The sequence below is a fragment of the Cyanidioschyzon merolae genome, chromosome 18 (genome assembly GCF_000091205.1).
Source record: "Cyanidioschyzon merolae strain 10D DNA, chromosome 18, complete genome".
NCBI classification, from domain to species: domain Eukaryota; phylum Rhodophyta; class Bangiophyceae; order Cyanidiales; family Cyanidiaceae; genus Cyanidioschyzon; species Cyanidioschyzon merolae.
Genome location: NC_010144.1, coordinates 971,278 through 998,223, shown reverse-complemented (window position 1 = coordinate 998,223; position 26,946 = coordinate 971,278). Strand labels below are relative to the sequence as shown.

The 26,946-nt window shown below is 52.9% G+C and overlaps 10 protein-coding genes across 10 annotated transcripts, besides 1 other annotated feature; 7 read left to right on the top strand and 3 right to left on the bottom strand.

The window, feature by feature from the left end:
• Positions 1–817: 817 nt before the first annotated feature.
• On the top strand, positions 818–1,255 carry CYME_CMR408C (hypothetical protein; the record flags this gene model as incomplete). Its single annotated transcript, XM_005538572.1, has 1 exon — positions 818–1,255. One exon carries the CDS (start codon positions 818–820, stop codon positions 1,253–1,255), a length of 438 nt encoding a protein of 145 aa, XP_005538629.1.
• Positions 1,256–3,241: 1,986 nt separating this feature from the next.
• CYME_CMR407C (cell division cycle protein cdc27) lies at positions 3,242–4,897 on the bottom strand (the record flags this gene model as incomplete). The annotated part of the gene is made up of 1 exon (XM_005538571.1): positions 3,242–4,897. One exon carries the CDS (start codon positions 4,895–4,897, stop codon positions 3,242–3,244), a length of 1,656 nt encoding a protein of 551 aa, XP_005538628.1.
• Positions 4,898–5,617: 720 nt separating this feature from the next.
• On the top strand, positions 5,618–6,316 carry CYME_CMR406C (hypothetical protein, conserved; the record flags this gene model as incomplete). Its single annotated transcript, XM_005538570.1, has 1 exon — positions 5,618–6,316. One exon carries the CDS (start codon positions 5,618–5,620, stop codon positions 6,314–6,316), a length of 699 nt encoding a protein of 232 aa, XP_005538627.1.
• Positions 6,317–6,890: 574 nt separating this feature from the next.
• Positions 6,891–7,580, top strand: CYME_CMR405C (similar to retromer component VPS29; the record flags this gene model as incomplete). Its single annotated transcript, XM_005538569.1, has 1 exon — positions 6,891–7,580. The coding sequence occupies one exon, from the start codon at positions 6,891–6,893 to the stop codon at positions 7,578–7,580; it is 690 nt and encodes a 229-aa protein (XP_005538626.1).
• Positions 7,581–9,578: 1,998 nt separating this feature from the next.
• CYME_CMR404C (cytochrome c oxidase subunit VIb) lies at positions 9,579–9,818 on the bottom strand (the record flags this gene model as incomplete). The annotated part of the gene is made up of 1 exon (XM_005538568.1): positions 9,579–9,818. The coding sequence occupies one exon, from the start codon at positions 9,816–9,818 to the stop codon at positions 9,579–9,581; it is 240 nt and encodes a 79-aa protein (XP_005538625.1).
• A 1,850-nt stretch (positions 9,819–11,668) lies between these two features.
• Positions 11,669–12,339: a sequence feature (possible transcribed region).
• Positions 12,340–12,550: 211 nt separating this feature from the next.
• Positions 12,551–12,934, bottom strand: CYME_CMR402C (similar to rotamase/parvulin-type peptidyl-prolyl cis-trans isomerase; the record flags this gene model as incomplete). Its single annotated transcript, XM_005538567.1, has 1 exon — positions 12,551–12,934. One exon carries the CDS (start codon positions 12,932–12,934, stop codon positions 12,551–12,553), a length of 384 nt encoding a protein of 127 aa, XP_005538624.1.
• A 1,612-nt stretch (positions 12,935–14,546) lies between these two features.
• CYME_CMR401C (transposon) lies at positions 14,547–14,753 on the top strand (the record flags this gene model as incomplete). Its single annotated transcript, XM_005538566.1, has 1 exon — positions 14,547–14,753. One exon carries the CDS (start codon positions 14,547–14,549, stop codon positions 14,751–14,753), a length of 207 nt encoding a protein of 68 aa, XP_005538623.1.
• A 3,206-nt stretch (positions 14,754–17,959) lies between these two features.
• CYME_CMR400C (unknown kinase with aarF domain) lies at positions 17,960–20,536 on the top strand (the record flags this gene model as incomplete). Its single annotated transcript, XM_005538565.1, has 1 exon — positions 17,960–20,536. The coding sequence occupies one exon, from the start codon at positions 17,960–17,962 to the stop codon at positions 20,534–20,536; it is 2,577 nt and encodes an 858-aa protein (XP_005538622.1).
• Positions 20,537–21,085: 549 nt separating this feature from the next.
• CYME_CMR399C (similar to pyrazinamidase/nicotinamidase) lies at positions 21,086–21,793 on the top strand (the record flags this gene model as incomplete). Its single annotated transcript, XM_005538564.1, has 1 exon — positions 21,086–21,793. The coding sequence occupies one exon, from the start codon at positions 21,086–21,088 to the stop codon at positions 21,791–21,793; it is 708 nt and encodes a 235-aa protein (XP_005538621.1).
• Positions 21,794–24,359: 2,566 nt separating this feature from the next.
• On the top strand, positions 24,360–26,060 carry CYME_CMR398C (similar to dehydrogenase; the record flags this gene model as incomplete). The annotated part of the gene is made up of 1 exon (XM_005538563.1): positions 24,360–26,060. One exon carries the CDS (start codon positions 24,360–24,362, stop codon positions 26,058–26,060), a length of 1,701 nt encoding a protein of 566 aa, XP_005538620.1.
• Positions 26,061–26,946: the final 886 nt, after the last annotated feature.

Below are 26,946 nucleotides of genomic sequence, written 5' to 3'. Positions count from 1 at the left end.
CGAGGTTCTAGAAGCCGCCGCCGCCGCCGTCCGGACTTTGCTCACTGCTTCTAGTAGATGTAGTCGCTCACCCCTCGAACCAGTCAAAGAAGCCGTCAACCTCCACAACTATGATATTATAGCGCTGATTCGAAGTCTCACGCAAATATCGAGCAACTGGTCGCTCACGTCACAGCACTGCAGCTACAAGATATCACCGCTGACGCGCAGCTGCATTCGATAATGCAGCGCACAGCATCTAGCGATGTCGAGACGAAGCGCGCCTTCGCCGCAGGATCGCCCGCGAAACGTTCTCGAGACGCGACGCTCGGCGCCGCGTGTACGCCCCGCTCCTCAGATATTTTCAGAGGCGGCGTTTGCAGATGCGCGCGCCATCGCATACAGCCGCTCGCGCAACGCGTGAGATACCCGCCGTCGATCTCGCGGTCAACGGCGCCGCGCGCGTGCTTGCGCGTTGCCCGCCAGCAACGAAGCAGCGCACAGGGGCCTCCAGTTGGATCGGGTCCGACATACGTGTCCGCTAGGTATACGCTGCGGTGCTCGCTGCGCGCTCGAGTGCGAATCTGAACGGCTGGATGTCTTCGAGCTGGCATCGAGACTAGCGTGTGCGGGCTTTTTCTGTGACTGCTTCCTGTTCCTATCTTCTCTGGCTAGGTTTTCGGCAGTCGCAGGATATTGATGGCGGTGGTGGTAAAGTCCCGATTTTACTGCGTTCGGTAGTTGTCGACGCACTTGTTGCGCGGACGGTTGTTGCAGCCTGCGCTTCGCTTGCCATTTTCATCTTCATTGTATACAGCCTCTGTGCGTCCTCGCATCGATGACTTTTGGCTGTGGTCAGGTGTTCCCGTATATCCACCAAAGCCTCTCCTGCTCCTGCTCCTCTTCCTCGGAGGGCCGTTTTGAGGCGTCGTACAGCTCGCGTTTTCGCTCGTTCCATGCAATTGACGAGTATCGAAGGCTTACCACGATGCTCTTCTCAGTTTGCGGGCTCGCTGCCGTGCGCTTCGCTGGCAGGTTGCATCAGCGCAATGCCCTCAGCGAACACAGTGTCGGATTTTTCTCACTGACAAAATGCTTACTTAGGCCAGCGTTCTCCGATTGTGCACTTTTTGTTTTCTTTTTGTTTGTGTGCGGTGAAGTAGCCATCGAACGCCCTGCCTCCAAGTTCCATGACCCACACTACTTCCCGGATATTCTAGTCGTTTCATACGTCCTATCGTGTGTGCCTAGTGCCTGCCGAAAGCGACAGCAATGACGCCTATAGCGCCAGTGCGGTCGCTGCACGGAGGCAGAACGGCGTTGCCGTACCACACAGAGGGCGTCGGCTCGAGGCAGTGCGGGGCAATGCCAGCGCAAGCCAGTGCAAGCCAGCGCAAGCCAGTGCACAGTGTCGCATTCGATGGAGGATTCGTGGAACGGGAAGCTTTTCGTGGTGAACCATGTACCGCGAGGCAAAAATGCAGGCTGGAGCGCAATTCTAGAAAACTTCGATCCGTCTACGCTTCCTCCGTGCAAGGCGGTGCCAGACTCTCTATCTGGCGCGGTCGCTGCGATAACTCAGGTCTGAGTCTCCGATTTTCTTCGGTGTGTACGGAAGCGAGCGAAGCCTCTGGGGACGTATGCCGTGAGCGTTATCTCGCCGGCTGTGAACGCCACGTTGCCGCTTGTCTCAAGGACGGGCGGATTTCCTTCTCGGACGGATGCGATTAGCTGACCTGACAATTGTAGTCAGCCTTCGATATGAGCATGTGACAAAGTCTTCAAGTGAAGTCGTTGCGATTCTTTTCGCTGTCCACCCAGCTGTACGCATTGCTGCGCCCTCGAGTTGCCTTTAAGGAGAAATATCGAAAACTTGAAGAATGCATGATTCAAGCATGCTATACTTGAGGAAAACAGAAGAGTGCAGGCGCGTGCGACTGAATGAGATGATGATATCGGCTATGTTACGAACCCGCGTATGAGGGCGTCACGAACCATCTTGATCCCGGTGACGTATCGAATGCCAGCGGCAGGGAGTCGACGGGATCCCTACGGATAGTACAACCGAGGGGCATAGAACTACCCATGAATCCATTCGCCGTTATTGCTGCACTTTGAATATTGCAGCTGTGTTTCTAGCGAACATTCGGGAAACGATCGAAAGGCGGGAACAAAATGAAGATTGCAATGCATCTTTTGAGCCTGACAAGTGTTTTTGCCTCCTGGTGACAGGCTAACCGTGCGGTAACAGGCCGCACACGCGAGCCCGATGGTTACGGGCTGTTTGCATTGGCGGCTGCCCTGCTGTGGAGTCACGACGCAAATGCAGAATGCGTGCCCCACGGGGCACGCTTCATAAGCCTCAAAGGCCGCAGGTTCTGTATCGTCAAAGTTTGCAGGAGTGGGCTGCGTCAGTATTCAGTGGCGCGGCCCTGAGAGCCCTACGAGCAAGCGAGATCTTGGGTGAGCCCTCCTGTCAGGTCACCAGAGAGGAATTGCAGCGTTCGAAAGGCGACCCGTAGGCGCTGGTTTAGAACGCTCGTTCTGCCGTACGGAATAGTAGCGCGTGCAGCATGCAATCAACCGACTTGCCTTCACGAGAATAACCCAACTTGCTGAGGCCGCGCTGTCGTTCAAGCCCTGAGCTGGCCCCGCGAGAAGCGATGGCCAGAGCGAATCCCAAGAGCATCGGTAATTGTCTAGAATGGAGGGGGGAGAGATCAGCGCCCAGACGGCAAGCGCGGAGCATTGCTGCGTCTTCGAGAGGGCCTTCGCCTTTGCTGCATGAGTGAAACTATCAGAATAACAGCAACACTTTGGCACCCGCCAGTTCCAGACTGAAGAACGCTGAATAGAATCAAGCACCCCAAGGGAATTCCAGGAAGGTTTTGACAGAAAGATAGGATTCTAGTTTCCTATCTCCCGCGAGCGCCGGTGCAAGGTAGCAGTCCAAGCGGGTCCATCGCAGACGGGTACCAGCTCTCGTATCCGAGTCTGTCTCGAGAGCTCGCACAAGCGGAGCAACGCTCAGACTAACATGCGATTGCCGTCGCGTCCGTATCGAAAATCCTAGCTCCCATGCTACCGGTTTGACATCCGGTCCAATACAGACGGATCAATGTCTGCGGGTGCGGAATCGAAATAGCCCCGAGGTGTCAACTGGCGCTTACCGCATGGACAGCTGGCGACTTACTCGTACGACAGCCTGTAGGGTCTCTATTCGCCGTTTCGTTCGCATATATACCGCGGGCGCTGTTGGCCACTACGGCGCACTTTGCGTCTCGTCTAGCGATAAGAGCGCCTGCCTATATAGCGGTTGTTTCGGATCCAGATCGAGAGCGATGCTAAACAGCTCTACGGCATTCTTAAGACCCAGTTCGCGAGCGATGACACCCATCTGGTAGTAGATAGCTGCTTCACGGGGCACCATATTCCGGAGCTGGTACAGCTCTTTCCAGGCATCCTGTAAGCGGCCTATCTGCATATATAGTTTGCAGCACTCGAAACGCGCCACCGGATTGCGAGGGTTCATTTCCAAAGCCTTCTCCAGAGCGTTCAGTGCATCGACCTCGCGGCCTCCGCCGACGCGGATAACATGGCCCAGATAATACCACAACATGGAATTATTCGAGTTCAAATCGAGGGCTATTCGATAGTGTTTTTCCGCTAGACGGAATTTCTCTTGCCGTTGATAGACTTGTCCGATGCCGAACCAGGCATTATAATGTCGACTGTTCCTGTAGAGCGCGTCCTGGTAACATCTCATAGCGGCATCGTAATTGTCCAAATAAAGATACTCATGACCCGCTAGCGTACAGGGGTACGGATTTCGCGGATCAATCTGGGCGGCACGGAGGAAGAACTCGATAGCGCTGTCTGTGTCTCGTTGCAAACTGAACGCATTACCCACAATGCACCAGGTTGCTGCAGAGAAGCGGTCTCGTTCAAGTGCATACCGGGCCAGTGCATTTAATTCAACATCCCGCCGCATATGCCAGAGCGCCGTCGAGTAGTATTCGAGGCCATCCAAGGATCCAGATCTGTTCAAACTCAGGTACTTTTCAAACGTTCGCGCACACTCGGATAGCTCACCGGCATCAAGATATGCACGACCCTGCCATTTGAGCACCACGGGTGCTTGCTGAAGCGCCAATGGCAACGTCGCAATTAGAGCGACCGCCTCTCGGCAATGGTATCCTTCAACGAGTGCACGCACGGTGGCCAAGGCCTGAAAGTTATCCTGAGGCGAGCCCGAGGATCTCGTCTTCCAGCGCAAAATGCAGTTGTCCAGCCGAAGAGAGCTTCGTCCTGATTGGAAGACTTGCTCTTCTTTTCCAGAGATACCAAACATTTCCGGTACGAAATAATCTATATATCGATAGAGGGAGCTGAGCTCCTCGATGCAGCACCAAAGAAACGGATCAATTTCAAGCGCTCGTCGGAAACACTGAGCAGCCTGGTCAACGCGCGTGTTCGAGAGGCGAAACACACGCCCTAGTAGATATAGTCCCTCCGCCTGCCATGGCACAGACAGGCTTCTCTCGGACGGGAGACCCCGAGCGTTGTTAAGGGACGAGCGAACCTCCTTGGTAAGGTTCTCGTTCGCGTTCTCCTGAAGCAGGAAAGATAGCGCCTTGTAGGCGGCAGCCAACTCATTAGCCTCAATGCAGCAGAGTGCGTACCAGTACCTACACTCAAGATCCTGCTGCCAGTACTTCGCCACAACGTCGACTGCCTGCCGATGTCGGCCGTACTGCGCAAGAGCCTGAGCATAAAGCGCAAAGCTCTCCGCAGTCGACTTTTCCGCACAAAGCCTTTCCGCCAGAAAGAAGACGTGCTCTTCCGGCATTTGCCTCTGAAGCGCTCGCCGCAAACTGCATTCAAGTGCGGCGCCCCTGCCGACCAAATCGCGCTCCATGGTTGCCCAGCGAGCCTCTCGGGGATCACTCGACTAGTACGTCAAGTACCCAGTGGCGCAATACTCCGTCCTAAGCCAGCCAAAGGGACACCGCGACTTGGGTCCCGGCTTTCGCTCGAACCAAGTCGCTGAAAAGCGCCTGTTTCTGAATACAAAATACCTACAAACAGAGTAAGAGAATCAGCTGAGCCTCGAGCTCCCAGTACAACTGCCGACACGTTTCCGCGTCTGGCTCCGACTCCGCCGTTCTGCAGGCGTCGGAGGCGCTTCCCCTGCAAGTCGCTATTACTGTCGAGATGCCAGGGCAGGCCCTGCAAGGCGACGGTACCGATAGGGGCCGGGCTGAAATCGAAACGCGGCCTGCAGCCTCGCACGAGGCGCTGGTGATTGCGAAAACGCGTCGGCGACCCGTCCCGCCATTTTTTATCGACTTTATAGTTTGAAAGAATGTTCATGGTGAAGCGCGATACCCGATAGCGCGCTTGAAGAATTCGAGAGGGGGCGCGTCCAGCATTATTGTTCAGCGATCCCGTTCGTTTGTAGGGATCGCGCTCGAGGTTGCAAACCCGTTCGTGGCCTCGTGGATAACGCGCACTGAGGGTGTGAACGCCTCGGTGGCAGCGCGCCAAGTATAAGGTCGCGCCTGTTGCGTCCTCTTCGGTGCGCTTCCGGCCGTATCGGTGTGCTCGACCAAGGTGCGCAACAGACCTGTTGATCCATATGCCTCACCGATGCGAAGTAAACGATCAGATTCCAGCGTTGCAACGGGCGTTTTGCGAAGAAGTTTGCGCTCCTGAGTTGTTGCCATTCCGCGCGAGCCTTGTCGAGGATATCGAGGCGGTCATCGCGTTCCAGGAGCAGCGTGTCGGACAGCACTCGGCGTATGCTTCCAGTGGTGATCGAGAAGAGAGCGATACGGAAACTGCGTTCCGGCGATCGCTGGTAGCACAGTTGCAACGTATGGATCTTGAACGCGTTCGTTACTTGCTAGCGAGCTACTTGCGCGTTCGACTTTGGAAGCTCCAGCGCCATGCAGCATACTACCAGCAGGAGGCCGAAGGAGGCTCGCAAACCTCGATGGGACGGCTTTCCATGCATGAGCAAAGATTCTTGAAGGCTTATCTAGATAATTTGGCTACGTGTCTACATGAGGCATTTTTGAAGCATATACCGGAGAGCTTGCGTGGACTCACTGATACTGAAAAGCACCAGTCTGGTCGCAATACGGAAATAAGAATGGTAACGGAACCAGATTTCTCCGAAACGGTAATGGCTGTCGCTGGCTCCCCAGGGCAACTGGCTGCCTCTGTTTCCGCGGAGCAGGCCGCGGCTGACAGCGCGTCGATGCCAGAAATACACTGCGTTTCATATTCTATGGTGCGTGATGACATTCTGCAGGAACAGATTAGTCTCTTATGATGGATATTGTAGAGTGTCCTGATGGTAGAGTATCAGCATCTCTCATAGGGAAACCGCGCACCTCAGCATCATGTAGAGTAGTCTTCCGGTAAGGAAAGCGATGGACTGGTCTGCAAATGCAAGATCGTGCGCGACAAGCATGAGACAAAAGCATTCTTTGGACTGATACATACTCGAAATTTCCGGGAAACTTGTAGTTTATCAGAGAACATAGGAGTTTCTGCTCCCGAAGCAAGCCCCGGTTTCAGATGGTGTGCGATTCTTGCGTGGCGCGCAAGTGGGAAACGCGCGGAGCGTCTTGTTTTCGATCAGGTGGACGGCGCGAAAAAGTCCTCTGTACTTTGAGACGGTTCGGATCACGTTTCATATATTTGACGGGAAGGTGGCGCTACTCCTGCTGGTCGGGAGTCGCGCTTCAGAACAGAAGCTAGGGGACTCTAGAAACTGTTGCAAGCCCCGAGCGTGCGTACTGTTGCCCGGGAAAAAGTTTCAGCCGCCGCCAGCGGTCTGAACTGACAGATTAGCAGCTTTCGCTTATACTCGTGCGATAAATGAGTAACGAGCGAAAGACCAAATGGTCCGTGCACTTGTTCTGAGCGACGCACACATTTCGCGCGGGAACGCTGGTTTCGACGACGCTTTCTTGACTTGGATGCGTCAGAACTTGCCGGACTTGATCTTATGCGCCGGAAACCTCGGACCTCTTGCAGCCCTGCAGGCACTCGCGACGTACACGCCAAAGATCCATGTTGTTCAAGGTGATTGTGACTCTTTTGCAGCACCAGAGCGCCTTCTCATGCGTGTTGATGATGTTACAATCGGTATGCTGCATGGGTACCAGCTGGCCTCGAGTACTAAAGAGACCAATGGAACACTCACCATCAATTCCAGCGTGCTTCAACTTGTAGCAGCTGACATTGGTGTCGATCTGCTCATCGTGGGGGGCCCGTATGGCCCCCGAATTCATCAGGTTTCAGTTGCATCAAAAACGTGTTTTATTATCTTGCCAGGCTGCCTAGCAGGCCCAGAAAATACATTTACGCTGGCGAGGCGCCTCGAGCGAGAGCGCGAAACGCGCCTGAAGCCATCGCCACCTGCGAGCGAGGAGGAACAGGGCAAAAGCTCTGTAAGTTTAGCCTATAGAGGCCCATCGATGATCGCCATGGATATAAGCCGAGCCGGTGCGGATGTTTACGAACTTATCCTGGATCCAAAAGATACCAGCAAAGTTCAAATAGGCGATGTGCAGCGCCTGAACTTGTGAAACCGTAGATGCGTGCGCTCGTATAGCCATCCGCACTGCTGCACCTGCGAAAGATTGCTCAATGAGTCCCTCAGAAAACACATCCCTGGATGCAAGATTCGTGAAAACTGTCTGATTCGCAGGCCGATGGATTGTATTACTCGAGTAAAGGACAGGGCTCTTCGCGGGGCGCATGCATCTATGAACGTAAATATGCACACACATACCCACGCACAGCGAAGTTTTTCCATGCTGTAAACTGTACCCTTGCCAGTCTAAAACGGAGCACTGAACTGCTCGCCATGCTCCTGCATTTCGGTATTTTCCGAACATTTTTTCGATGTGCAGCCTCGACAATCGAAGTGAAGCAATAACGGCGTACGGTTTCATAAGTGGTTTTACGATTCTCGCGCGTATTTTGGGAGTGACTCGGTTCACGCCCTGCCGCTGCAATTCGTCACATTTCATCAATCAAAGTGCACCGCGCGGCCCTGGAGCATGCGTTCGCACGGTAACCGACATCAGTTTGCAAGCCGAACGCCCCAGCGTCCGCTCCTGCCCTCTCCTCCCCTTGCGCGTGTCATGCTCAAACCACGCATTCTCCAAGTCTTCGATTCTTCCGTTTCGGGGCACCTCGTGGGGGCAGCTATTCGCGCCGATGGATTGACGAGCAAAATACCACACGTAGTCTATTGGCGACTTGTGCACAAGCTCATGCCGAAAGCTCCCTGCACTCGGCACGTCAAATGAACGATTCCGTTCGATAGACAAACCCTCCTTTCTCTGTAGCTATCAAGGAGACGGCATTCGACATCAGCATGGTACCATACACAAAGAATCCACCAGGAAGCTCCAGTTTCTTCCGTTTGCACGGAAGACGGGCGTGAACTCGGGCTTTAGTCATTGCACGGACCGTTTCCGTGGGGAACGCATCTCTGTTTCGCGCCACTGGAATATAGACAGATCGAAACCTCTCGACTTGTTCTCCAGCCTGGATTCTCCTTCCGGTGCGTGTCTCGTCGTGGGCAACATCGTGCCCCGCGAATCCTCTGTCGAATAGCGCAGGATGCGCTTCCGAGTGCGCAGCGGACAGAGTTCTCGCTGGAAGCATGGCCCAGCGGAAGCCCCAGATCATGGGGTACGGTTCAGTGCGCCGAAGCGGAGGTGGGCGTCCACGCGCGCCTTCTGCACCGGTCAAGGGCATGTGCCGAGCGCTGAAGCAAGCCTTCAGGTGCCACAGGGCGGCGCGCGAGCTCGGATGTCTGATGGACATACAGAAATACCTGAACACAGCCAAGTGCCACAGCGGCGAAGTGCCTACTGAGCCGTACGGAAAGAGGACGAGAAAAGCGCGCAAAGCGTATATCGCAAATTTCGTACTTGCATGGAATGTGTCGCCAACAACCGGTAACAGCTGCATAGGGACATGAACGCTGCCACCAACAGCCTTCGACAATGTGCACTGGAGCTGGTGGGAAAGGGGGGTATGATGCATTTAAAGCCGGAAGTAAGAGGGAGGACACCGAACCGGTCACCGAAAAAGCCGTGAAAGGCTGGTATTGATGGCAGTGGCAGGAGAGGCCCAACCTGTTTGTGTGCGTGTCCCCGGATAACACAGTGGACCCGTTCCATTTTAGCCTGACGTAGATGTCTAGCGAACAAGAGAAACATCGCCATAAGCACTTCCCGAGTGTGATTATATTTCTCCTCTGGTCCAAAGAATTTCAATCAAATTCTCTCAAGTGATGATGGGCTTCCATGCTTTCACATGGCGCGCCGTTGTTCATGACAAGAGACCAGGAGGTAGGCCATAAAACTCGCAAGTCGCATACGACACAGACCTGCTGTTGTTTTGTGGTTGTAGAACCATATGCATGATATTCTTTCGAGTGGAAAACATTTCTCCGTCGAGGAAGTCGCCCAGAACCTTTCGCCTCAATCTGTCAGAAAAAGCAGTACTAGGAAAGTTCCAATTCTTCCGCGGAGCCCGTAGTCACTGAAATATGCAGCGCCATATGCTCACGAGGACTCGCCGGAGGGCCCAGGAAACGTCCCGTTTGCTCGCTGTTCATCCCACCGCTCGATCCAGTCTACTGGGCAAAGTGCGCGTGCCCAACGACCAAACTTTTTGCACTCGGACTCTTCCTCGCCGTGTTTCTCTTCGCACAGTTTCCACTCAACGTAGCGAACCCAGCAGTTCCTCGTCTGGTTCGTGTGGGGAAAGCGCTCATCCCTTGGTGCAGTAGAGAGAGATTCCATGCTATTGGACAACAATCGCGAGCTTGGGTGTCGAGCGTTAAGCGCAAGCTTAACAAAGAAATAACGTCTGTATGCTTCAGCAGTATAGAAGAAGGCGATGCCCTCGAGTAAAATAATTTAATGCAGCCGTTCTTTGACGCTGAGGCCGCAGACGGCAGCGGCGGCTGCGACGACCGCCGCCAGCGTCCAGGTTCATGATCCAAACTCCAACGCGTGCCGTATTCCTGAAAGCAACGGCTGCCTGTATCTTGTAGTCTTTTTCTTCAATTGTGTTCCACGCCCAGATGAGTGGAATCAAATGCTTATCTTTTGTGGTTTATAGCATATACGTTCGAAGTGTGTTTATTTTAAAAAGGTCTTAGTGAGAGATATGGATATGGAAGTCGGGGATGCTGGAGGGCCATCATCGCCAGCTACCGAACGAGCGAAGAAGAGCAATTGAAGAAGAACAAGGATGTAGGCGGGCCGAGGAGTTTGCCCGACGGAACGATGACGAGATTGTAATGGCGCGGAGGGTGCAAGTTCGAGGGAAACATGCAAAGTTGCGTTCAACCAGAGGCAATATATGCAAGGAGTTCGTGAGCCAAGATTGCAAAGCCGCCATCAATATCAGAAGATGTGTGGTTTTGACGAATTGACTCGAGGAGCCGGCACGAGCCAACTTTGTGGGGCGGTCTCTCGGTATCGAAGTTCGCTGGGATAAAAACGGATTCCAATTTCGGTTGCCTGCCAAAAGAAAGCTGGGAGGCGTCTGTGAGTAAGCGGGTATTTGGACTGCATGGTTGTAGAACGCTTTTTGGTCCTTCTGATAACTGAAACACAGTTCCGAAGTTTATCGATTCCTTTATGTGGAAGGGCATCTGGATAAACTTATTGGGCTCAACGACCCCTTCATTTGGTCCAAGTAAACCAATATCCTATTCAACTTGCAGCGTATGCCCAGTTGCGCTTTACCTGAAATCGACGGAACGCTGTGCCGCGATGAGCTCAGAACTGCTCCGTACCGATGCGTTAGCGACGAGAGTGCGAGTCGAGCCACCCAAGAACATGAGGCAAGCGTCCATGAATGACAAAATTTGACATTGAATGGCAAAATTGAATCGACTTCCATGACCTGCTCTGAGTTGAATATTAATCCTTCTTTGCCGCGTAACAAACGGACTGCAAACGTATGACAACGCCGTATATATGGAACAGCACAGAACTCCTACCGCTACCGCCGCGTGCTTCGTGCATCGCCTGCGATCATTCACCGGCTACATCTACGTCAGGCTAAAATGGAACGGGTCCACTGTGTTATCCGGGGACACGCACACAAACAGGTTGGGCCTCTCCTGCCACTGCCATCAATACCAGCCTTTCACGGCTTTTTCGGTGACCGGTTCGGTGTCCTCCCTCTTACTTCCGGCTTTAAATGCATCATACCCCCCTTTCCCACCAGCTCCAGTGCACATTGTCGAAGGCTGTTGGTGGCAGCGTTCATGTCCCTATGCAGCTGTTACCGGTTGTTGGCGACACATTCCATGCAAGTACGAAATTTGCGATATACGCTTTGCGCGCTTTTCTCGTCCTCTTTCCGTACGGCTCAGTAGGCACTTCGCCGCTGTGGCACTTGGCTGTGTTCAGGTATTTCTGTATGTCCATCAGACATCCGAGCTCGCGCGCCGCCCTGTGGCACCTGAAGGCTTGCTTCAGCGCTCGGCACATGCCCTTGACCGGTGCAGAAGGCGCGCGTGGACGCCCACCTCCGCTTCGGCGCACTGAACCGTACCCCATGATCTGGGGCTTCCGCTGGGCCATGCTTCCAGCGAGAACTCTGTCCGCTGCGCACTCGGAAGCGCATCCTGCGCTATTCGACAGAGGATTCGCGGGGCACGATGTTGCCCACGACGAGACACGCACCGGAAGGAGAATCCAGGCTGGAGAACAAGTCGAGAGGTTTCGATCTGTCTATATTCCAGTGGCGCGAAACAGAGATGCGTTCCCCACTGGAAACGGTCCGTGCAATGACTAAAGCCCGAGTTCACGCCCGTCTTCCGTGCAAACGGAAGAAACTGGAGCTTCCTGGTGGATTCTTTGTGTATGGTACCATGCTGATGTCGAATGCCGTCTCCTTGATAGCTACAGAGAAAGGAGGGTTTGTCTATCGAACGGAATCGTTCATTTGACGTGCCGAGTGCAGGGAGCTTTCGGCATGAGCTTGTGCACAAGTCGCCAATAGACTACGTGTGGTATTTTGCTCGTCAATCCATCGGCGCGAATAGCTGCCCCCACGAGGTGCCCCGAAACGGAAGAATCGAAGACTTGGAGAATGCGTGGTTTGAGCATGACACGCGCAAGGGGAGGAGAGGGCAGGAGCGGACGCTGGGGCGTTCGGCTTGCAAACTGATGTCGGTTACCGTGCGAACGCATGCTCCAGGGCCGCGCGGTGCACTTTGATTGATGAAATGTGACGAATTGCAGCGGCAGGGCGTGAACCGAGTCACTCCCAAAATACGCGCGAGAATCGTAAAACCACTTATGAAACCGTACGCCGTTATTGCTTCACTTCGATTGTCGAGGCTGCACATCGAAAAAATGTTCGGAAAATACCGAAATGCAGGAGCATGGCGAGCAGTTCAGTGCTCCGTTTTAGACTGGCAAGGGTACAGAGGTACCCTAAGAAAACTTGAACGCTTGTCGACGGCACCGGTCTGCGGGTCAAGCAGTATGCAGACTCCCAGCGGTCTGAGCTAGTTCCGGCGGCCTTCAACGAAGACAATATGCCAGCCGTTCGCACCTTTAAAAGGCTCCGAGACGTTCCCGGGAGCAGTGGAGAAGGCCACTTCCCTGAACTTCGGTTCCATCTTCTGCCTGTCGAACCAGCCCAAGTCTCCACCACGTTTGGCAGACGGACACTCAGAATACTTGGATGCGAGCTCGGCGAAAGTCGATGGCAACGCGGAGCGCTGCGTCTCTGTGCGTTCTATGAGCGTCTTATACACTTCCTGGATGGTACCCTGCTTAGAGCAGAGAATGTGTCGAGCCTTCACAAAGTTGGCTGTTTTCAGCTTTGAGTCGGTCGAATTCGAACCTGTACCTGCTTTGTTCGCAGTTTTAGTGGTTTTTTTACCCATGCGATCTTACCGCAAACGCAAAGACCCTTCTCTTCGGGACCACTGCAAGCCCGTTGCAAGCGAAACCGGATAAACGTCTCGCTGCGACAGCGAATCTACGCGAACTGATGAGATTGCGGCGGGCTCGCAGCGAGACGAGCTAGCGCTCAAACTTGCGGTTAAAGTAGATCCCACAGAAATCCAAGCCTGTAGGAGATGGAGGCGGTGAATATCCACCATTCTGAGCGCAGAGGCACCGCCGGCACGTACAAGAACATGTGTGAGTTATCCCCAAAAACGTATCCGAACCAAGCAGCCAAGAACTGGGAATGTCTGGAAAACTTGGTTGCCACTCGTCGAGATGGAACGGAAGATAGTTTTCTTGCATCAGCACCGGGGCGACAAGCACCGCTCCTGAGCTGCGGCAGTGGCATCTATACGCAACATATGCGAAGCTTTACGCGCCGCCAGCGTACAACCGAGAGCGCAAGGCCAGGAGCATCGAAAGGCGAATTAAAACGAACACATTGGTGTGCATATATCGAGACATACAGATTGTTTCAGAGATAAAGAGTTGCGAGGGCGACCGAAGCTGGAAACGAACGCAGTTGTGCCTCGCAGGCACTAACTGAGCATACGAATCTGCTTCCTGTTCCGCCGTGCGGTTCGCTGTCTAGTCCCGCTCCTGAAGACTCCGCTCACGGGTGCGCGGCTGCTGCTGTGCCGCAGCTGACCTCGAGAAGCGTCTATGCTCTGCGGAGACACTATGCCTAGAAATGCGTTGATTTGTGTCTGCAATCCCTCTGTGCGTCTTCGCGAGGGGCAAGGTGACCGATTCCTTATAAATACGTTTGCGTTTTCCTGAACGAAATCGTAAAGGTTTTTGTTCCACCTAAGCAGACTTTGATGCCCATTATGGTCTTTCAACTCAGTTTCGTTCGGCCCCCGCTGAGTGTGATCGAATGCTATGTCACAGTCTATTGCAGGAGATCGACATCACCACGTGATGTACTGTATAGATCTTTGACGGATTGCATGTAGGATACATATTCTTTACTGGGCAGTGGTAGCAGGACCAAATTCCACCGTTAGGTTAGTCATACCACAGTACTCGGGTGGTGGAGGAACTCTGAATGAAACAATAATACGCGTTCCGCGCCAAAACCCGATACTCTAAAAGAGAACCTGCGGTCAGTGGTAGAAAACGACCCGTTGATCACCTTTTGCGGAATGCAAAAGCGTCGATCACAGTCACCACGGGAGTCTCTCTTTCTCAACAGCTTGTTCGTGTGGTACTGAAAACACTGGGATACAGTCGCAAGAAAGTCCTTGTTCACGCAAGGCCATATTCCACCGAAAATGCATCTACAGAGTTCCATGAACGTCGCGATCGGTATGAAGCAGTGGAACCTAGATGTGTTTCAGTCTGTGAGATTTCTTCTCACGGAACGATCGGAAAGTGTATGGGTATTCGCTGAGCAGGGTGCCCATTGTTCGTATGATCGAACTCGAAGGGAACGAGAATATCATCATTTGTTCTAGATGTAGTGGATACTATTGTCGGCCTCAGTTTCGCTCGTAGAGAAGGCTGATTCAACAGCACCCACTTTGCCGCATCATTGAAGACGTTTCCATGAAGGCTGGCGACGATCTTCTTTTGGACAACGTAATATTTCATCATTCCGCTAGTGTTCGAGATTTTGCAGATTCTATCCAGGCAAAACTGCTTTTCAGTCCTCCGTATAATCCTTGGTTCAACCCCATCGAAGGAATGTTCCCTATTGTGACAGGTAATGATCGCTCCAATATGCGATTCGCTGAACCTTTCAGCACACAGTGACATATCCTGGCACATTTCATCTGTCTTCCGCAAATGCTTCTCTTTCGGAAAAGATCCTCTCCTGGTGGCATAAAGAAGTGCATTCAGTTAGAAAAAATAAAAACTCTAAGGGATGAGCTTTGATGTACACTCCAGAGGGTAGAGATGGCGGAAAGGCAGCGGAGCGCTTCGGTGGTAGATAGGCACCCAGAGCTGACGAAGCAGCAAATGGTACAAAAGGCAGGCGCGCGAGTTCTCCTTGCACTGGTGAGTTCAAACAGCGGCAAGAAATGCATGGAGTTCGTGAATCGAGACTGGAACGCTGTCATAAATGTCAGGAGATGTACGGTGCTGAAGACGGTACCCGAGGGGCTGACACGAGCAAATTTTTGGGGCAACCTCTCAGAGTCGAAATGCGCTTGGAGAAGCTGAAGCCGATAGCAGTCGGACGCTTAAAAAGGATGGAAGGCATCTGTGAGTGGATACTAATTTATTCCACATGCTCGTAAAACATTGTTTGTTCCACGGACGATTTGTATAAATAGGACAGCACAGACTCTGTCCATCTTTTTGCTACAGCATTCATTATCTGATCACTTCGAACAGCGGCGCGTCGAATGTGATTTTTTTCTAATTTTTTAAACGACAAAATATTTACACTGACAGAGGGGTTTAACTGCGCGACTGATCACGGCATCCGAGAAACCGTCCATCATATCGCCCAGCCTGAAATTTCCACCAGGTTGTACATATCATTCTTCTCTAAGATAACTGTCTTTCCAATCGCTCCATCGTGCGTCGAGCCAGCTGTGAGCGTTCACAATGAGGCCCACAGCGCCGGTGAGGATGCAGCACGGGGACAGAAGGGCTTTGCCATACCATGGGGGCGTCGGCACCAAATTGCTTTACCCGACGCAGGGTCGAAACTCATCCTCATTCTGGGATTCAGAAGGTCGCTCAAACAGGCTGCAGGCGGCGCGAAACGACAAGCTGGGAGATTACAGCGACCGTGGCGAAGTTCAGAAACAGTCCGCCAACTCGTAGCCAGAAAGAAAACTGCGTTCCAGACGATATGTTCAGGTTTCGCGAAAGCAGCCAACCCGGGGAGCGCGCGAAGGACTCGTCCGGTAGAGTGCTTCGTCTCGACGGACCTCTCGCGTATAAGATAAACTTCCAAATACACGTAAAGTGTTCTTCCTCAATATCTTATGCAGGAGGAAGAGAGGAACGCACATCCAATTTCTCGCTGGGTGCTGGTTTCTGTTCTTATTCACTTCGAATTGCCAATCAGCTGTCAGTCTCCTTCCCAACATGGGGGATTCGATGCAGCATAGTCAGAGGTCGGCAACTCAGTCAGCAGCATGAGATAGCTCTTCACAAGTGGCTCTTCGGCGAGGCTTAATAGGCTCGCAGAATACCTAGTCCATGAAGCACCTCCATAGAAGATCCTTCAAGCGCGACGACGCCGAGAATAAGGTGGATCCACCACCTGTGAGTAACCCGCACACGAAAGCGATGGTGCTTCTGCATGTGGCGTGCTGTTCCAGCGCCCCTAACGGAAATAATCTTGCCTAATTCGAATGAATCTCTCGGTCTTTTATACCAGCGTCTTGATTCGCGCGCTTTTCGCTTCATTGTAGAGGGGGCATCCTCGCAAACTAGGCGTAGATGCGTCCGGTGGAAAACGACAGCGTTGAAAACGAAGAGTAGATGTTTGCGGGCGAAGACATGATGAAGGGAACACTGCAATTTTCACTCGAAGCTTAGAAGGAACTTGTAAACTGTTGGATGAACAAAAATCGACTGAAAGCAAAGAGAGATGCGAATGGGAAGAAAAAGGGAGGTACAGGCGGTTTGCACTATACATAGGGCAACAGTTGCCCTCCATCGAGACCGCTGGCGAGGCAACATTCAACACCATCCACGAACGTCCTGCACGCTTCATGACCGACAGTGCGCACATGTACCCATGCCCAGAAAGGGAGCTACGCCGAGCAGCGCCGAGCAATGCGGATGCATAGTCCTGCGAACTTTGTCCTCAATGCGAACTGCACCGGCATGTATCCATGGAGGATAAGCCTTTGCAACTGCGATTCCATGACACCCGAAGAGGACACCGACCCCTGTCGTCAACGGCCACGCTCGAGAGCCGGATGTCTCCAACGCTCCGAATTTTACCTACATTCTTGTGTTCTACTCACACACCTTTCATGTTCTTTTTTAGGAGAAGGAACGGAATGAGAGAATGTTACTTCAAGGGAGCGAAACAGGAACGAATTTCATAGGCCGTTACTGCCTTGTCGAAAGCGCATGGAAAGTGCGGACACGTTGCTCTTGATCGGTTCAGGTACCTTGATGCCCATCAAGCTCATCGGCAGGATTTATGGGAAGAGTAGGCAGAAAACGAAGAGCGCGCAAGGAGCCAGATAGGAAGCTATGGAATGGAGCTTGGAGCTCTTGCGTGTACAGTGGAAAGAATACTCCCCGAGGGGATCGCCCAGAGAAAGCCTGTTATCGTAAGGTGTGGCACCGGGTCCAGAAGCTGATCAAAATGGCGAACGGAGCCATCTATGCTCATCAAAGGCATATAATGCGCTATGAACCAAGCTTTCGTGAACCACAGCGTGGCATCCGCAGGAGGAGTAATTTTAGCGGACACAATGGAACACGTGATCGCGGTCAAGTTTCACCCCTACGAAGAGCAGACCTGGGCTGAATACAAAGTAGATGAAAATGGGAAGCGATTCGTGAATCGCGACGTCCTCCTAAGCATAAAATGCGTCGTCAATAGCTGGGCGCTGCTAAATGGGGACTTCAAGGCTGCCATCAACGTCTTTGGACAGCAAAATATGGGCCTTGAGAGCACGGAGATACCGACGTATTAAAAGTCAGCGATTCGAGAGAAAGACACGAAGGTAGTCGAAGAGAAATTTCGTACAAGCTGGTGTTGATTACAGTCCCAAGTGATCAAAGTCTGAAAGTTTAACCCCGAGTTGGCTGGACTTTTCCATTTCATTCCGACATAAGTCGACGTGCATATGCCATAGCAGGCAACGAGGGTTTTCCCCCACGCCGTTTGTGTGGGCGACTCGGATTTGATGTCCAAAAAGATCCATTTTTATATAGCATCTCGATCGCACTACAAGCGAGTTTGCTGTTTTCGATACAAAGTTATTGCCTATCGTTACTCAGCAGAGCGCTAACCGTCCCGCTTTGTATGCAACTGCATGCTGCAGAAAACGCTTTTATGCAGTTTGAGTGTAAGAACAAGCTGGAATCACGCTGGGTCGGCTCGCGGGCTGCAAGTTTCTGCCGGAATAACTACCCAAGGCGATAACAGGGAGGAGAGCTATGCCGCCTTCCAGGCTCTCCGCAGGCGCTTCCTAGGTTACACCCTGGCTCGGAAAACTTTCAATGATGTGTTTGAGCTGCTTAGTGGAGGAGAATCATATGAAGAATGCAGCACAAACGTTGCAGACTACACCGAAGACGGTGAAGACAGCGCAAACGTTCCGAACTCGGAAGACGCCGAAACTAGTGACGCCAATCCGCGAGGCGAGTTGCGAAATGGCGGGCCGTCTGACGCCAGAGACGAGTCTTATGAGGTTGCCCCACCGGAGATAGTTGAAAAATATCAAGGTACCGGGGATCATGACAAGACAAACTTGAAAATGTTGGATTATGACGCACACAGAGCTGCGAACTCGAAGACTGCTCAGGCTCAACCTGAGGACACACGAACGTCGCAGGGATCGTCTACTACCGACGAAACCCCGCAAACTTCACCCAGAAGGCATTTTGGCAAAGCGAAACCAACACAGGGGAAGAGGAGGTCCTCCCGTGGGTCGACACTAGGGTTTCTGGGTAGAGCAGCGATTTTGCTCGTGCTTAAAGTGCTTCTTTCCAAGAGGCACTGGTCCGCTTGCAGGACAGCCATTATCTTGGGCACGGTATTCCCTGGCCCACAGCAAGCTGCAGCACTGGCGTTTTTCCAGCCTCTGACGCTGTCGTATGCGGTGGCTCCTGCACTCCGAAGGATGCAACCGAGCTTATGGCGCTCGATCGATTTTTGGCAACGGATTCTACCCGTATATGTGGCATATAAGATGACCCAAAAGCGCGCGGGCAGACTCAAAGCGGAAGACGCGCTTGCTCTCTGGGAAAAACGCCATCAGTGGGGAAGCGAACGAGTTTACCGTCTCTGCGTTGAGCTCGGTGGCGCATACCTGAAAAACGGCATTCTGCTGAGCACGCGGAGTGATTTTCTTCCCCAGACGTGGTGCAAGCGCCTGTGGGAGCTACCACATGAAGGCCGAGCAATGACTATCGAAGAAGTTCGAGCAACTTTCCTTGAGTGTTTCAGCATGCCCATGGAGAGCATTTTTCTTTGGTACGATAGAACGCCCCTTGCGTCAGCCACTGTGGCGCAAATTCACAAGTGTGAAATGCCTGATGGTCGCTTGGTGATATTGAAGGTGCAGTACCCAGGGCAAGAGCGACTCTGCCAAAAGGACTTTCGCAATCTCCGGGTGCTCGCGCAATTTTTGCAGGCACTTGACTTGCGCATAGATCTTGTCTCTATCGTTCGTGAATACGAACGCTTGATACCGCTAGAGTTCGATTTTGAACGCGAAGCTCGGATGATGACTGTCATCCGTCGAAATCTTCGACAGGCAAATCTTGATCACGTCGTAGCGATTCCGGAAATAGTCAACGATCTTGTGTCCAGACGAGCACTTGTCATGACGTACATCCCAGGTTGTTACATCCTGGATCGAGAGAAAATTCGCGGCTGGGACCTCGACCTACGCACCCTCCTGGAAAATATTGCCGCTGTCTTCGGACAAATGATACTTGTCGATGGCATCTTCCACGCGGATCCGCATCCCGGGAATTTTGTTGTCATGCAAGATGGAAGAGTAGCGCTGCTTGATTTTGGTCAAGTCAAGCGCATTCGCGAGTTTGTGCGGCGGCGGCTCTGCTGGCTCTACCTCGCGATTGCGGATTGCGATGGACCGTTGATTGCGGCTCGCTTCCAGGAGCTCGGCGTACGATTCGATGCCACTGCAGGCTTTCGATCCACAGTGGTTTGGACACCACTAGAGTCTCGCCCTAGCACCAGCGAGCTAGCTGCAGAACAAAGCGAGACAGAATCTTCTTACGGCTTGACTGCTGGCGATACACGTCCTCGGGAACAATCCTCGATGCATAGTATCTCTCGAATTGGATCATTCATGTACTCCCCAACCGATGCTGATCTCGCGCTCTTCGCTCGCTTCCTGTTCGATACGTCAACCCTCGATGAGCTCGAAATGAACGCACTCGGCTCTCTGAATCCTCTCCGTTTTATTCGCTTCCAAGAGTATCCGGATGATATTTTTTCTGTTCTCCGCGTGATGCGCCTGCTTCGCTGCCTAGCCGATGAATTGAATATCGCCATCTCGATGGCTGACATTTTTGCGACCTATGCGGCTCGGGGCATCCGAAAAGTTGCTCAGGTAAGCGCACACACTGGAAATTCCCTGGAGCGAAGATCGAACTGGGCCCAAATGCGCCGCCACCAATCCGCGTCTCCAATGAAAGAGAGCCGAGACGCGTCGCCTTCGAGTCCCGCCAACAGGCTGGGTATGAGGGTGTCACCGGCGCGGATAAGCCACACCTACGTCGATGCGCTGGAACGAACATCTAGAATCGACCGTGCCATGTCCCTGCCCAACACGCCGCTGCATGAGCGGCTGCACAACGGGGACACGTTGAGGGGCGACGCGGGCGCTTCGCCAGCGCCGCCCCGCACCTCGAGCTGAGCCCATAGCTGGCGCCCTAGTCTACTTTGTAGCGACATTCGATGGCTTCTGCCGGTGAGACTTGGCCGTTTGTATCGCAAGCACTGCTAGATTGCGAAGATTTCGTCGCCGAGGCTCGAATCTAAGATCAAATGCATTCTCCGCACAGATCTAGTGGCCCCCATTGTACAACGTTCGGGTGCGGCCGTACAAGTACACAGCCCTGAAAGGCAAGACTAGGCTGTGCATTGCCGTGAACGCACGGCGCTTCTCGTTGTGAGCGGTATCATAAGGGCTTCGTGGGCCTCTTTCTATGAAGGCTTTTGCAAACGGTGTCTGGGAACACCGCATAAAGCAGATCGCTCGCTTCGGGTATCACCGCTCGATTATAGCATATTCATTGCTTACCGTCTGCGACGGAGAAGGTTGGATTCGAGTTCACAGTCCGACAGTACAAAATCCAGCCAGTGCGACAAGCAGGGCTTTATTAAAAAGGCCACAGGCCCATAACGAGAACAACCCCTACACAGCGTGACGTATTGGTTCTCTCGTGCCCAGAAGCACTCTCGTATGGAGGTTCAGCGGTGCGCAGCCTGCAGTCTGAACAGCCTTGAGAGAGACTGTGCTTTGCTCGTTGTGGACGTGCAGAACGATTTTGCGGACAAACGGGGAGCGCTCTACGTGACGGATGGAGAACAAGTTGTCCCTCTAGCGAACCGGCTTCGAAGGCTTTTTCAGACAGTGGTGTTCACAAAGGACTGGCACCCCCGAAAACACATCTCATTCGCCAGCTCCCATCCGGGAAAGCGACCCTTCGAACAAGTTGAGGTTTCAGACAACTCAATAGAAAAGCGCGTTTTGTGGCCCGACCACTGCGTTCAGAACACCTGGGGAGCCGAGCTGCACTCGGACTTGGTCGTAGACAAGGACAGAGACATCATCTTTGAGAAGGGTACCACTGTGGATAGAGACTCATATTCAGCGTTTCGGGACGAGACCGGTACGGAAACTGGTCTCCGTCATATCCTGGATACACTCGGCATCAAGCGTGTTTTTATCTGTGGCCTCGCCTATGACTACTGCGTCGGTCTCACAGCTCTAGATGCAATAGCGATAGGTTTTGATGTCCTGCTTGTCGAGAACGCTACCAAAGCGATCACGATCGATGGATTCAAATGCATGAGACAGAAACTTTTACAGAATGGTGTGAGGCTTGTGCACTTTGAGCAGTCACAACAGGCTTTCTTTGAATCTATTTCAAAAGAGGATAACCTGTGAATGGGCATCCATCATGGTTCCGCAATACTTGAGTCGCGTTTCTTGGATACAGAAAAAAAGCTCAACATGCACAGTGCTTTATCCCGGCCCGTTCGCTATATGGATTTTCTGCTTTGATGTTTTTGATATGAAGCCGATGGCTGCAGCTAAAACCCCATGAACCTTGTCTGTCTACAGCAGCTAGAGCATTGACAACCGAGCCGCTGTAGACACAGCTACACGTGAACGGTCCTGGGCCAGACTTTTGCGTCGGAATTTTCACTTCGAAGCGGCGCTCGCATGCTGCGGAATATCCGATAAAGATATGTAAATGAACACCACCAATGATGTTGTTTCACGAGATCAGTAGTGATACAATTTTAGAGCAAGGCTCTTGGAATTAATGAATCGGAACATACAAGGCAGGCCCTCTTATGGAACACAGAAGTTGAACTGGTTTACTAAGATGGATGTTGTGAAGTAATTGGCGGATCCAGAGACAGAGGTGCGTTCCAAGGCGCGATTTAAGGCCAGAAGAAGTTTCATTGGTTTACATTCGTAGACAATCTGAAGGAATCCGTGATTGCGGAGTCCGAGGCAGGCTCCATTCCGAGTCCTCCCCTAGATCATTCTGCACCGACTAAAGAGACACCTTTTCTACCATGATTTTTCGAAGATCCTTACCAATCGTTCAACTATGCAGAAGCACAAGAATAGGAGGCAGTGCAAAAAGTACCGCCTATAGATGGAGAACAGGGCGTTCAGCCAAGAGCATAGGAACGCTCATACGCGCTCTCCGTCTGCGAGAGCCGATCCGGGACTGATCTATCATTTCGACAATGTTCACTGCAATCGGGCACTACCCAGCAAGTGGTTGCCAATGGTATGCACAATCGATCTAGAGCCCTCGATAACACTTTACGAAGAAAAAGACGATTTCGCAACTCCTTTACGCTTTTCTGTACAAGGGCTGGACGAGAGCCCATTGTCAGTTCAGGCCCCGATAGGCTGTGCAACCAGGACTGTGTATAGGCATGCCTATTCGGAACGATACGCGACACCCGTCTCAGACTGAAGCGGAAGGCTGTGCTGCTCGCTCTCTTCCAGTCTGTCAATTTTTGGTAGCGTTTGCAAGATGGACAGCCTCCGCTTTCGAAGTGCGATAATGCGGGTTCACGTGTTCAGACGAGGTTTCGGATTCTTGGGATTCTTTTCGGAGTGGTTCCTGCGACTCACTGCGGCAGGAATTCATTACTTCACCACCGTTTCGATGGTTCGCAATGCACACGAACTAGCTTTCGCGAAATAATAGATATCATCATCCTGTTCATACATATAAGCCTCCACTTGTCTGATTTCCTTACGTGAAGCAAACTCATATTGCACATTCGACAAGCTTTCGAGCTTGTTATTTAAAGACAGCTCGTAGGCAGAGCACTTCGCGCTGCCGCATTGACCAGCTAAAAGTCAAGCAGTCGTCAATTAACAACATCTTCACGAGCTCTTGCCGCGAGCTCACTGAACATGTCACTTCAAATCATCGATTCCGTTCGAAAGACAAGTACGTTTCTCTGATTGATCATCGTTGATATAGGTTTACGCAGCTACAAGACACCTTTACCGGGCTACGCTCCCAGAGGCTCCTGTGTCCTCGGTTCGCATCCAAAAGGGTATCGGACTCGGAAATTAGTCATTGCTGTGATCGCTTCATGTCGAAGGTGCGTCTCTGCTTTGTACGAAGAGAGCGTATACGGGTCGACATTTCTTGACTTGTTCTCCAGCTAGGTTTTCCTTCTGATCGTTTTTCGTCATGCACGATATCATGCTCCCCAAATCGTCTATAGAATGGTACTACGTACGCCCGCGTGTGCTGCGGACGGATGACTCGCTGATGCCATCGCCCACAACAAGCCCCTGATCGTAGGGCATGGCACAGCGCGGGGACGGAAGAGAGCGTTCAGGCGAGCCCTCGGTACCCGTCAAGGAAATATATCGAGCGATCCAGCGAGCGTTCACGCGCTACAGCCCCGCCTTGGAGTGAGATGTGTTGTGGATACAGCGCAACCCCGGACCATTAAAATGCCTCACCACTGCCAGGGTCGTACCCAGGCTATATACAAAGAAGACGAAAATGGCATGCGTCGCGTCTCTCATAACGTGCACCTGTGCGTCAAACGCAAATGAAAACAAGCGGAATCAGCGAAATCGCGACTTGAACCTCGGCACCAACATTCATCGACTGCTGACAACGGAACTGGAGGGACACGAGAGGCCGCCGTGCCCCCCGATGAAGGTATGGGAAAGAATATGGAAATGGTTGGAGGAAAAATCTCCTCAACGCTGGTGTAGATAGCGTCGGGAAGCATCCCAAACTTGATGATGCAAACGCGAGTTCGACAAGTAGACCTATCCACTTTTATTCAGGCACGAATGCAAAAGCGCCCCCCGAAAAATGTGTGGTGGATCATGCGCTATCGCACCGCCTGCGCTCCTGATCCGCGCTGCAAGCCGCGACGCACCGCCGTTCATTTCTTTATCAATTTTATGTGAGGCAGCGAGTTCAACTCTTGAATCGTTCACGAGACTCATGTACCGCGCTGATTATAGAGCTGGACTGCTGCGCAGATCGGGATCCAAGGCTGAAACTTTACAGTCGGGCAACTTGAAAAATGCTCAGGGTGGCGCCTCGGTGCAGCCGGGCCGCGATCCACGCCAGCTTTCGAGCAGCGATCTGCTCAGCCTCGCAAGCAAGGAACAGGCAGCTCGCCAGTCAAAAGTTGGAAAAGGACCTGAGGAGCGCATTTATGAGGTGATGCTTCGGCAGGAGCTAGAGTCTTTTGTTCGTTTGACCGCTTCAGCGCTTCGTCTAGAGGATGAGGAGCTGGTTGAGGTTGATTCTGAGGACTCTTCAGAACAAGAGACGGCTCTGAGCAAAGACGCTGCCGAGCCTGCGCCTAGCCGTGTCCTTGTAGGAACGTTGAGCGAGAGCGTGCTGCCCCCGGTGGCTGGCACGGCTTCTGCACAGAGTGCGGCCTCGGCCTACAATGCCTCGCGGCTGCGAGTCGGGATCATCGGATGTGGGCGTATCGGCCAGGTTCATGCGAATAACTTGGCGAACCGCGTGCCGAACGCTGCGCTTGTAGCTGTGAGTGATGCCATTGAGGATGCTGCCCGACGGGTTGCGGCGCGTTTCCACGTCCCCATCTGGTACACGAATGCGGAGGACTTGGTGCATGACCCTAGAGTGGACGCCGTGGTCATCTGTTCGCCGACGGACACCCACGCACCGCTTATGAAGGAGTGCGCGCGCTATGGGAAGCACGTTTTCTGCGAGAAGCCGATTGCACTCGGCCTTGATGTGATCGATGATGCGCTGGCAACACTGGACGCTGCGAATGCGGACGTCAAAGAGCTGCGACTTCAAGCAAAACGCCCGAGCCTGTTCGTCAGCGGCGAGACTGGACTTGACAATCTAAGCCTGGCACAATTCGAGCATGATCGCCGGCTGCGTCGACTGCAACGCTCAGGCATCCAGCTGATGGTTGCTTTTCAGCGCAGATACGATCAAAACTTCCAACGTGCGCGCCTTGCCCATGACTCCGGGTTTCTCGGGAGGCCACTCAAGCTACACCTTGTGTCGAGGGATCCTGCGCCGCCACCGCTCGCCTATCTCAAAGTCTCTGGCGGCATCTGGCTCGACCAGGCGATCCACGACTTCGATATGGCTCGATTTCTGCTTAAGTCAGAGCCCGTCGAAGTGTTTGCCATGGGCCTTTGCTGCGAACCGAGTATAGCGGAAATCGGGGACTGCGATCACGTCATGACTCAGGTGCGCTTCGCAAACGACGCAATTTGCGTCATCGACAATTCGCGATCGACTCCGCATCAGGCGTATGACCAGCGCGCGGAGCTCTTTGGAACCGAGGGCTGCATCACCGTCGGCAACGAGTATCCCAACACTGCTGAGTATATGGATGTGATTGGACAGCACCGGGACAAACCGTTGAACTTTTTCATGGAACGTTACGCGGAGGCTTATCTGCAGGAGATGCTTGCCTGGGTGCAGCACCTGGTAGAGATTCGAGCAGGCGGCGCCCGCAAAGCCGAAGCGGGAACGGATGCGGGTACGCCTGCTTTGCCGTTGCCGTCGGGCTTCGACGGCCGCATCGCCGTGGTTATGGCCATGGCCGCTAGACGTTCCTTCGAACTCAAAAGACCGGTACGCATCACGGAAATTGACCCGAGCCTGGAGCCGATCATCGAAGCAGCTCGCACGCGTGCTGTTTAAGAATCGCTACCTGCATGTACGCTGGCATGCGTCGTCGATTGCTTGACAGCGTCGGAGCAGAGCAGCCTCGGGGAGCTGCTCTCTGAAACCGATCCATTGTCGCCGGTTTATCCATTTTCTCTGCAGCACTGCGTGGTGGGATTTCTCTGTCCGCACAGCAGTCGTTTGCAAGTATCGTTTGGGGAGGGGGCCATTTCAGTGCGAGCGTGCAGTGCACTGTCCAGGATTTGCCTCTACTGCTCGCACACGAAGGACGACGTGCGTCGGGGTAGATGCTTGGCACCGGTCCACGTAGCGGCCGCGGACGTTGCGCTCGACTGGGTGTCGTACCAGGGCACCTCGTGTACCACCAAAAGAACTGGTTTGGGGGCTGAGAATAATGATCTATGCTCCTAATAGCTGTAAGTGCCAGAATCTTTGGATTGATGAAGTGATAGACCGCCAGACGATGGCGATCTGTGGCGAGCAACAGGATTCTTGCCTGAGGCGTGCAAAATACCTCAATGGACTTTGTTCGTTCCGAATGGATAGATTTTCGTCCTAGCATCAAGCGGTTAGTAAACGAAAACGAGCGTATGATTATCGTAAAAACGGCAACTCCAATCGTTTGGAGGAAATGGCTGCATGGCTTTCAGTGAACTCACAAACTCTGTATGTTGGCGGACTGTTTTGGAAGTATGGTACCGCACGGGGACGCGAACAGGCGATCCACACGTGCACCTGCACTCAGAAATGAAAGGCGATCATCTGGCATCGACGCTGATGGGGTCCTCCTGCCATAAGCGTGTCGAGAAGGAGATGCCAAGCCGATCGCACGGTATCGGCTGCTGCTGGCTGAAACGCCAGCGTGTCTGCTTACAGGCGGTTGCTTCAGCGCCATGCATTT